Here is a 12,076-nt window from a genome sequence, read left to right as displayed (position 1 = left end):
CTATCCCTTTAAATCAGCAGTACACAATAACCTATAGTAGTATAATAGTTAAAAGTATAGATATGGTCAGTGAGTATAGTTTGGTACAAAGAAAATAGTTCCTGTATGAAACTGCTCACAAAAAGGTCTGTGGATTATCTTTTAATTACGTGTTCATGATTTCTGGAAAAAGACAATGCTGTTGAGTTTTTCAATTTTATTTTTGGGCACTTTGAGCTCCACAAGCTGAGTGCCATTTAGTTCCATTATATTGGAAAGAAGGCAGACATCTCTACGGCCGATATCTCTAAAACTCTGCAACTCAAACCAAAACAACCTAGATGGATAAACAGCCCTACAGGCAAGAGGAGAAATATGTATCTTTGAGTTTGGGGTGAACTGTCCAGAACTACACGGTAAAGAAGAGAAATACACTTAAAAATAACTTGAACAAATTAAGTCAGTTTAAGATGTGATTGATGTGGAGACCTTCCCAGGAACTGAGACAGACTTGTGCAGTAAAGCCTCTGGTTCTCTTCAGGCAGTTAAAGGGCTCACTGAAGTGTGCGTCTCTTGCCCTGTGGGTCCAGCAGCGCTTGGCAGGCCCTCAGTTGGGGCCTAATGGAGGCCTGATTACCCACTGGTTGCTGAGCTCCACTGGGCCAGTTGTTCCTCCTGCCATCTGGATGCTGTTACCCCACTGTTTATCACATATTCTTCAACTGCGGGATGAAGGAGAGAGTGCGAAGGAAATAAAAATAGATTAAATAAACGGCTGAGGCAGGGGAGCTGGGAAAGGGAGGGGGGCGATAATCATCCTGAAAAAATGTGCATGCTGTCATCATTATCAAATTTGACTGTAACTACAAAAACAAGTTCTGGATCATATGAGATGTGCCGTGTGTTATCAGAGGCCTCTTCTTCAAAAGCAAAATTTCAAAGCAAATGAGGGGCACATTTTCATTTCATTACCATAACATGCTGCTCAACGAAGAAAGACTCGAGACGCGGGTTTCAGAGAAAATTTAGTGTTGATATTTGGCATTTAAAACCTCCACAGAAACATCAAAGATTTGCTAAAAGACGTTATGCTTTCTATAAATGGGATTTTAAAGTGTGGCAGAAACAAGATTCAGATTTGGAGGAGTGAAACTAATGCCATTTGTGACTCACATGAATATCATGTCTCTACTGCCACTCAGTGGCCATAGGTCTACATTACATCAACACTGGAGTAATTTAGAAATTAACCATATATATGTGTATAACTGTTATAAACACTGTCCTATACATACTGTATCATGTGTACTATAACAACTTTTAAATACAGTCAACTGTCTATTGGATAATGCCAATAATAATATTAGGGAGAAAAAAAATGGACATCAGTATATCGGTCTATATTACAATCATTGCTCTCATGTGATTATCATGTTAAGACTTGTGACAAAAATTTGTAAATGGAAGCAAGATATTTTACAGTTTAACAATAAACCATCTTTATTAAATGACTAAATGACACCAGGGCACTGAAACACTAAACTTTCACTTGTAATTTCAATAACTCTAAATAAAAAAATACAAATAGAACAAAGAATGCCAGTATAGACAGATGTAGCTGTGATTGTCAAATATTGGGCTGATAATATTGTATAAAGTGTTTGTATTGCACGTGGGAAACAGTTGCCTTAAGTCCTTTCTGCCAGGCAAACCTTAACCGTTTCCTCAGTTCTAACCTTTATGGCAGAAAGCCCTGATGGCTAACCTCTCCCATAAGCATCTTTATAGCACTAAATATATAAAAAAAATAGAACACATCTACAAAATTTCCCAACTTAGTTTACTGAGACCTTTCTGTCCAGGTCAGTGAGGAGAATGTGGTCATGTGATTGATAATAACTGTCCAGGTAAAAAGAAATGTCAAAGAATACATAACAAACAAACTTGTTAAATGATTCAATGTAAAATGTTTAATGTACATAAAGGCTGCCAGTGATGTTTATACTGTAGATTTGCTGGTTGTTCACTTTACTTACTGTACTTGCTGCTAGCTTCAATATGCATTACACCATGTACACCATTGCTGCAAAGTTTGTTTGTTTTTTATTTCTCTGCAGTTTTTTTCAAGTAATATCTCTGAATTCAAAATGTTGCTTAAGCCAAAGTTCAGAGGTTTTATCAGCAAAATGTACTGTAATGCAATGTAAATATCAAATTGAAATTACTTATTATTTAGAATATGTTGGAAGTGTTACTTTCCACCACTGGCTGTGCATCAGTTTTAACTGGACCAGAATCAGTGCCTTGGCATTGTGACCGCCTTCCAGCTTACTCGGGTACGCAGGTTTGCTCTTTCAGGAGCAGATTTCAATAAGCAGTTTGACTTTATGGTTCAAATGTATTGGAAAGCACAAGTTAAGTCAGGAGAGCATTGCAACAAGTAATAAAGAAGCCATTATATCCTCTCAGGTGTGAAGCACCTTATTTCCTCTCTCTGGGTGATATATTAAGGTCGTCTGCAGTAGGGCTGTAGACCATGGCTAAACAAACAAAACAGAGGCTATAATACCCATAACACACCTGAACACAATGTTTTTGGTGGGTGTATGAAAAATGGAGAAACAGCCTTGCTATTCTTAGATCTACCTATGCTGCAGTTTGGCCTGAACGTGGCACCTTTGCTGCAACAGACAAATCTGAAGTCTAGCTAAATTATCTAAACTAGTGGTTCCCAAAAATCCTTAAGGAACACCTTTTCTATCATTGAGTGAACTGATAACCCCTGACCAAGTGATATATTTCATGGATATTTTATATCATATTCAATGCAAGTTCTCTTACATCCCTTAAAACCAAGAAGGCCTTATGACATCTGGTGAAGCTTTGGCGGCCACTTATGGGGGTTGGAACCTCAGAATGGGAACCACTGATCTAAACCATTTATTTTGGGGCAAAGCCTAAAGTGGTCACACTTGAAATCTCACTATTCTATAAAACCCTGCACAGCAAATGTAAGCTCATTTGACTTATTTTTCTCCGCCTTAAAAGTATGGTATGTTTACAACCCAACTGATCGTCCAACCACTTTTGCATGGACATTTCTAGCACTGCAGAGGAATACTGCAAATTTTTGCAATATAGTTGGTGGGTTGGGGGTGAGTATTAATGGTAGGAATAGCTGCTACAACCTCAAAAATAAAACCCTTATTGTTAAAATTAGGAATGAATGATCTTGAATGTCATGTTGATGTCGTGTGTGCACCTATCTCTTCATAGGCCTCATGGTAAGGGTCATAAATGTATCTCTATTCTCTATCTCGTACAATACTATAACCCAAGCTATGTTGTATTATGGCCTTTCTCAACACCATAGTTCATTTGAAACGTTGATCTTAAAAGGCTGTATTCTCATTAATTGCCAGCAGGGGGAGATAGTAGTCTGTGTTTACTTCAGGGGATGTAATAGGAGTTTCAACTTGATTTTCCTTGCAGGCTTGTTACAAGGACTGGGAAATAGTCTGTTTTTCCTCCCATCTCATTTATTGCTGTTGAGCTGCTCTTAGATGAGATACCTAAGGCATAGTGAGGTGATCACCAATAGTACAATACTGCAGGTGTACTGGCAGTTCCCAGGTTTGGGAGGTAACGCGTCACATAATGCTTTTGGAGGATTTGGTTTAAAAATGACGAATGACTCACAGTACTAAAGAGATAAACCGCCTTGGGCTGTCTTCACAGTAGCTTTTAACAGGGTAGGCTGCTGGCTGAAGCAGTGGCTGGTTCTTCAATTCATTGCAATTTTATTTAAGACCCAAACAGACACTTTACATTTCAAAATAGGAATACTTGACATTTATGCATCACTATAAAAATAAAAAAAAGATGAGAGGTGAATTGTCCTATGGCCATCTGACCTACCAAGAAAGGCAGCACATAGGCAAGGTGTTGTAACAGCAGTAGAGCCACACACCAGCTGAAACTGGTGAGGTGTGATTGAAGTGTTCTGTGTTTCTGCTGCTTGTGGCCCAGCTGTGTTCTGCTTCACTCTGCTGGGAAAGAATTATGAGACAGTTTATGACATGTGGTATACTTCTCCAGACTAGTTCCCTCTCATTCCCCCTCATTTTACAGACACTTTCAATCCCAATAACACGTCTACATCAGTCAGCTGGAAAACAGATAAGTTAACTCCTGACCAGTTGTACTATTACATAACAAGTGCTGAACCCAGGAGCATATAGAGTACTTATATAGAGTATTTTATGTATGGATTTGAGACCTGTCCAGAATGTTCTTTGCCTGCCACTCAGTGTGTGTTGGGATAAAAAAAAAGCCTGTGAAAAACCATGTTCATCGGGACACAAAAAGATATAAAAAATGAATTCAGAGAACTCTTTCCAACAGGCTAGATTATTCTGACATTATGTTTTGAATTTGGAGCTGTCAACAAATGGTTTTAATTTGAAGTTTGAATTCCCCAGGCAATCCTGTTGTGATTGATCAGATGTTTCTTGTATTTAGCTACTTAATTCATGATGTCTTCTCACATTCCTTCTGCTCCACATCGTTGTTGTTCCTCTCTTTCCAGTGTGCACGATTTACGCAGAATTATTTGCAGAATATTACCATATGCTTTCATTAAAAGTCCTGAAAAACTCCAAACACTCTCTTTTAAGACAATTAAAATGCCTTTATTGTCACAGCATGGTCATGTTAGACCTTAGAACAAAGTCTGACATGTTTCAGCATCAAGCCTTTGTTAGGGAGTCAAGACAAATATGTTTTCATTTGTGTAAAATCACCTGAAAATAAGAATCATTGTGTCTTTGTTACCTTGAAATGAGCTGTTTATATTGTTTACAACACAAAGTCTGCCATGTTGCACTGCCATGTTTCTACAGTAGCCCAAAAAAGACAAACCAAACACTGAGATGTGACTAGATCCTATGTACTGGTCCTTTAAGGATCGATTTATGTAGAAAGAGTTTGTGGACTGAATTGATGAATTATATAAGTTAAGTTTTTGGTCAAAAAGAAACCAGAAAATCTATCAGAATCTACTAAATGTTTCACAGATTGCTTTGTTGTTTTCATTTCCATGTGGCGAGTGTACAAACCCATTCAGGTGATTATGAGAACTCTGAGACTGAAGGCATGACATCATCCTGTCAGTCATTATTAGCAAGGAAGGTGGAACTAACATGATGGTGGTGTGTGCAAACATATTTACAGCAAAGAAGAGAGGTAGTGTGCTCTTTTCCCTACTAAATACAGCCTTTTGTGTCAGATGATTGTCTGCAACAAATGTAGGGTTGATTAACCACTCTTGTGTGTACAATGATATATCATGGCTTCTTATATAATATGTACTTCATGACTGCAATAAAAATGTTTGCAGTCAAGAAAGATAAGGCAATATGGCCTTCCTTCTTTTTTTAACACCTTTTAAAAGCCTGTCACTTTAATCACTAAGTTGCAGTAATTTGTCAAGTCAAGTGTTCTAACCATCTTTAGTTTTTAGGTGATGATGAATATGTGTCGCCTTTTGTGTAGAAAACAGGTAGTGTCCTGAATTTACTTCTAATGGTGGAGCAATTGGATTGGAATTGCCTGCAGTGTTGATAGAAATCATGTCATTAGGTTTTTTTTTAATCCCTTTGACTTACAGCAATTTTTAATTTTTGTTGCTTTGCTCATGATGCATTTAGTACTCAAAACACATACACCTTTATATGTTTGCATGTTATAGGCTCATTGATCTGTTTGCTTTTTGTATCTTGTTTTGAAATCTTTTATTATTAACACAGTCATCTTTTATATATTTTAGATATGCCACCCATGATGGAGGTGAAGGGGGAACCAGGCCCCCCAGGTAAACCTGGACCAAGAGGCCCCCCTGGGCCCCCAGGACTTCCAGGAAAACCTGGACTGGGCAAGCCAGGTCTCAATGGCCAGCCAGGCCCTCAGGGGCCTTCTGGCTTTCCAGGAATTGGTAAGCCTGGACTTCCAGGTCTCCCAGGAAAGATTGGACCAAAGGGGATCCCAGGACTTAATGGCGAGGTAGGCCCTCGAGGTGAACCAGGTCCCAGGGGTCCTCCAGGGCAGCCTGGCCTCCCTGGTCCAGCTGGCCTATCTCTTAATGGGAAACCTGGACTTCCAGGCATCAGAGGTCCCCCTGGGGCTCGGGGCGAACCAGGAATAAAGGGTGGTGTTGGCCCACCAGGTGAGCGTGGAATTAAGGGCGAGAATGGAAACGGGAAGCCAGGGCCCACAGGTATAAGGGGTCCTCCTGGATTGAAAGGCAGTACAGGACAACCTGGTCTTCCAGGTATAGGCAAGCCAGGACTTAAAGGTTTGCCTGGACTGCCTGGTCTTAAAGGTGATCAAGGACCTCCAGGAGTTCAAGGAGAGCCAGGAGAAGCTGGGCCTCAAGGTCTAAAAGGTCTGCCAGGTGCTGCTGGGATAGGGAAGCCTGGGCTAGATGGAATTCCTGGAGGGCTAGGTCCAACAGGTCCAAAAGGTGAGCCAGGGCCCCGGGGTTCTCCTGGATTTCCTGGGACCCCTGGCTATGGAAAACCTGGTCTGAGTGGGCCAAAAGGAGAAAAGGGTCATGGTGGGTTGCCCGGTCTACCAGGGGACAAAGGAGAGCAAGGAATGGTGGGCCCAATTGGAGAACCAGGCCTCGATGGACAGACAGGACCACCGGGACTTCAAGGCCCAATGGGACTCCCAGGGAAACACGGAATCCCAGGGCAGAAGGGAGATCTGGGGCCCCAGGGCCCTCCAGGACTACCTGGCCTCAGAGGTGACCAAGGCCCCAGTGGAATCTCTGGAAAACCTGGCATCCCTGGGGATAAAGGCCTTCCTGGGCCAAATGGTGCTATTGGAAAACCTGGACCTAAAGGGGAGGCTGGACACATTGGCTTACCTGGGAATCCAGGGCTGACAGGCACTCCAGGACCTAAAGGTGAGCCAGGATTTATAGGGACTCCAGGACCCAGGGGCCAATCAGGCATTCCTGGTCTTCAGGGGCCTATGGGTCCCATGGGGCCACAGGGTGTCCCTGGCCCAAAGGGTGAACCTGGACTTACAGGGCCTCCGGGACTGGGTAAGTTTGGAGAGAAGGGAGCTATGGGTCCCCAAGGTCCTCCAGGTAAACCAGGCCCTGCTGGACTTAATGGTAACCCCGGTCCTCCAGGACCTCCAGGTCCCCCAGGTCCTCCGGGAAATGGCCAAACAGTTGTTGCTGGACCAACAGATACACAGTTGGAAGGGGATGAAGTTCCAGGGGACAGGAAAGGGCCTGCATACAGTCAAGTTCCACTCTCAGCATCTGTGGCACCAGCCTTCACAGCCATCCTCACCACACCATTCCCTCCCTCGGCCATGCCAATCAAATTTGACAGGACCCTGTACAACGGGCAAAACGCCTACAGCTCTGCTACCGGCATGTTCACTGCTCCTATATCTGGTGTCTACTACTTTGCATACCACATGCATGTAAAGGGAACTAGCTTGTGGGTGGCACTGTACAAGAACAATGTACCGGCCACTTACACCTATGACGAATACAAGAAAGGCTACATGGACCAGGCGTCTGGTAGTGCTGTCCTAGAGCTGAAGGAGGGTGACCAGGTATGGGTCCAGATGCCCTCAGATCAGGCAAATGGCCTCTATTCCACCGAGTACATCCACTCCTCCTTCTCAGGATTCCTGCTCTGTCCCACATAACCCTGTCCTTTCACTCAAACATGTTCCTGTATTGGCACCTCAGAGCAGCCCTAAACCTAAAATACCTGCAGCCATAATAGAAACACAAAACCCCATAGGATTCTCAATATTATCGCCATCATCTGTATCTGTCTCACCCTTGACATCATCTGCGAAAAAAAAACAAAAACTTTGTGAATGAAATATGGAAAGTTTTTAAGGCAGGGGAAGGAATTTCATACTGTGTTCTTTGTTTCAATGTCCTTCAAATGTGTGTTTTGGGTTGTATTTTATGTTGGTGTTTTTTAGCTTATATTATTTTAATTATTATATTGTCATAATTTTATTGTTATTATTTGGTCCTTGTCATCGTTGTTGTTGTTTATTGGATTCAGACTATTAAGTGCCTTACTTTGTAATGTGCTAGTAACAGACCTTCCCATGTGACTGCACATCCTGCCCTCATGCTCTGACATCACAAGGACATCACCAGACCCTGGGGGGTGATTGGTTCCTCTGGCTGCAGTCACGTCCCCCTCGTGTTCTTATTTAAAACGTGAATGGCAATACTCACATAAAGAGCAACAATACAACATAGAACATAGACAAACAATAGCAAAACAAGGCGTTTGGTGCTGTAACACAGTTACTTTTTATGTTCCTTTTGTTTGGCCATTTTGGTACTCTAAAAAATTGCTACGTTAAATTTATTACTAGGACTAAATCTTTGTTTTTAGAGTGAGATATATATTTTGACAGTTAGTTGGCATAAGCATCTGTTGGGTGCTTATATCTCTGCTTCTTTCTGGATTTAGTAGCTGACCATTTATAAAGGATGGATCTTTGTCTTTCTTATAATTTATTGAACTGTCCAGAAATGGAATCCAACAAATACAATAAATATGACCTCACAGTATTAGAATGATTAAATTTAAACCGCCCCTTTAAAGAGGATCAACAACATCTTGCAAGGACAATGCCTTTTTTAAACTTTCAGGATGATATTAATTGAGGACGATATGTATGCATACAGTCAATGTTTACATGCCATAGAATAGATACTGAGAGCAACTGCAAAATGGAAAGTAAGGACACAACCATAGCTGGATCGATGGCATGTTTCCTTGTATCGATCTGATATTCCCATTTGCACTGCAAATCCCATCACGGGGTCGCAGGCATCGTCTTCAGATGCTCTGACCATGACATCACTGACATCACTTTCTAATGGTATTCTACCTATTAATAAATCAGTATCACTTTCAGATTCCAAGCGATCAATCTATACTGCCATACTACAGTATGAAAGCCCCATTCTGATCATGTATTGCAAAATTTGTGAAGATGCTTAAACTTGTCTCTGTTTAGGAAAATATGGAGGCAAATGGATGACAAATTTAAACAAATATCCACTTTGTCTCTTTCACTGGCAGTTTCTATTTGCTTTGTTGCTGGGCAAATGAGAGCAATTCTGAACCATTCGTAGTTCTGAATGGCAAGACCTTCTATTAATTCCTAATCCACTGTGTCAAAAATAGCTGAATTAATCCAACTTGTGAAAGGCTAATTGCATTGGAGGGATATGGTCTCAGTCAAAGATCTAAAATGCAACTCTGCTTCAAAAAAGATCAGAGGCACAGAGTGGAGTTTGTGCAAAATTTAAATCAGTAAAGTTGCAATTTATTTTACAACACTGTAATAAGATGTAACAGCCCATACTTTGTATCGCATTAGACGACTGCTAGAAATAATATGTACTTTATCAGACAGCATTATACCTTTTATTAGATTTTATTAGTGGGTAACTAGGTAGACATTACAACCGAACTGCACTTTAAACTAAAGTGCATTATTTCTCACTGTTTGACCTTTATTAGACTTTATTAGAGGGTAGTTAGGGACAAATTACAACAGAATTGAACCGTAGACTGTGGTGCATTATTTCACATATGTGATTGCACTTTAATTTACAATACACTTCTGTTGTAATGTGTCCCTAATAACACTAGTGAAGTCTAATAAAGGGTCTAATACTGATAAAAAAAAAAGTAATCTTTGTAGGTTTTTTCTAATTTAATACAAAGTACAGCTTGTTATGTCTTATTGGTGTACTGTAACATAAACTGTGACCATTAAAATTCCCTTTTTAATGGCAGTATGTATTTCAAATGGCTGAATTATTGCTTTGCATTATGAAACATCCGTGGCATCAAGGAGAAGTAAAGTATAACGCTGGAAATTAGAATCGATCTGCATCTACTCCATGAATAAGTAAAGGGACTGACTGAGGCCCACAGGTTGTGCAATCCAGGTTATGTAACATTTAACAAACTCCTGCCAGATTTCTGGGAGAGGTGGTGGGCCAGAGGTGAGAGTTGTATATTTACTCATTTCTGTTGGATGAGGCATTAAAGATACATGACGCTTGCGTGTGTATGCATGTGCTCGTCTGTTCTAGTAGGTGTACCCTTCTGTCTGTCACTGTGATCTGTGTGTGTGTGTGTGTGTGTGTGTGTGTGTGTGTGTGTGCACGTGTGTGTGTGCGTGTGTGTGTGTGCGTGTGTTTCACATTGTCCCCCTGGCATTCAGGTCATTAACACTTCAGCAAAGATAATAACAAACTTGCGGAAGTTACAAAACCTTCGGAAGAGCTCACAGTCCTGTCAATGTTCCACATGTGATCTGACTTCAAAATGTTTCAGCGTCCTTTGGGTTTTTATGAGAATTTCACATACTCTGATGGTGCCTCTGCAAAGTAAGGGAACAAGTTATGGAAATAGGTTAATGATGAATGTAATGAATAGATTATGGGAGACAGAGAAATCAAATCGACACAATGAGATCAGAAGACAACATTTCCGAGACATGAATTAACACTGAACACTTTTGATAGGACTGTTTTGCATATTGGTCCAATGAGTGGCATAATGGTGTGCAATAAGTTTTGTGTTGTACCAAGTCATGAACAAAAAAAAGGTCTTTTATCAATGGTTGCAGTTACAGAAGAGAGGAGATAAATAGGTTTGGGCAATATTGACCATTCACTAAGCCCTACCCTCCTTAGTGACTGTTGCTAGCCTGTCAAGCTTTCCATTCTCGCCCTGCACATGTGCAGTTTAACAGTGGCACATTTAACATTGAAACTGACAGTGTAAGGTGAGGTAATGCTAATGCTTGTACGCCTAGAGTCAGCTGAGAAGTCCACCTCCAGCTGACTTTTTAATGTTTTCATCTGACACATTTTAAAACAAGAAAGCTGTAAAAGGGGCTTAAAGTAAAGTTACTTAATGGCGGTGTTCATGATATAACATTAATGCCTGAAGACTGAGAGCTAGCTTACCAACAAACATTGGTTGGACGGTGAAATACAACACATATATGTATATATTAACAACTGAAAAAGGAGTGCAGTGGACCGGTGTGAGGTATGTCATCATCAGTCCACTTTGATTAAGCACAAGCCCACATTTTTCTCTGCGACCGCCACACATAACAAATCTCAATTTAACTCCTGAAGGGAATAAGCCATGAGTTTTGCAAATGGAGTGTTGTGTTTTACATTTTTTAAAAACTACAAAATAGACGCTACCATCCTGAAACACTGAGTATTGCTTGTCTAAGTGCTCCACGCACACCACTTCAACATGTAGAGAAAGGCAAAGCTCGACGGGCCTGCGGTATCCCAGTTACGATTGCTGATCTATGACTGGACAGTTGCTGTTCAGAGGAGGGGCTTAGCGAAGGGTCAATTAAAAATGTCAGTGCTTACATTGCCATCTCTGTGCCTCAGCTCATACAGGATTCCAATCAAACGCTATCATTACACTGAATTTAGGACTACCTTACACCTTGATGGAGGAATGTCAACGTACAGGAGGATTGTGCCAAATATTTAGCTTTGCAATCAGAATGAATGTATACTGTTTGACTGCTTAACAACAGTTTCTACAAATGATCTACCATGCTGCATCACTACACATAAACAGTAACTCTTGAAGTTGCGCTGGAGAAGCAGTGCTAGGACGAGGCCTAATCAGTATTTTACATCTATGTAATGCAAACAATGCACTTGCTCTTGCCCTATAACATTTTCATAACACACCTACAACTGCTATGTATCATTATTGTTATGTGAGTCTACAAGACAGTCCAAGGCTCGTTTATGTACTGTATGTTGCCTTTTTTTTGTCGCCTTCTATTTTTTTGGACATATGAAACGGTGATGTGATTTACATGTGCCCATTATTCTCTGTCCTTATGTTTTCATAGACAATGTCACTTGCTTGCAGTTTGCCCTGTGTGCAAATCATTTAACAAGTGTCAGTAAGATCCATGTACCGTCTCAATCACAAATTGCTTTGAAGTGTTTTTTTCTGTTTTTCTTTAA

At 40.8% G+C, this 12,076-nt stretch overlaps 1 protein-coding gene across 1 annotated transcript in view; it reads left to right on the top strand.

Annotated features, from left to right (window-relative positions):
- col8a2 (collagen, type VIII, alpha 2) overlaps positions 1-10,125 on the top strand; it is a 63,871-nt gene extending 53,746 nt beyond the window's left edge. The window contains exon 3 of the mRNA XM_084738912.1: positions 5,807-10,125. Coding sequence (XP_084595038.1) covers positions 5,807-7,710 — 1,904 coding nt within the window. The 3' untranslated portion in view covers positions 7,711-10,125. The remainder of the gene's footprint in view (positions 1-5,806) is intronic.
- Positions 10,126-12,076: the final 1,951 nt, after the last annotated feature.

Source organism: Lutjanus erythropterus, chromosome 16 (assembly GCF_056507025.1).
Source record: "Lutjanus erythropterus isolate fLutEry1 chromosome 16, fLutEry1.hap2, whole genome shotgun sequence".
Lineage (NCBI taxonomy): Eukaryota > Metazoa > Chordata > Actinopteri > Lutjaniformes > Lutjanidae > Lutjanus > Lutjanus erythropterus.
This window is presented reverse-complemented; position numbering and strand designations above follow the sequence as displayed.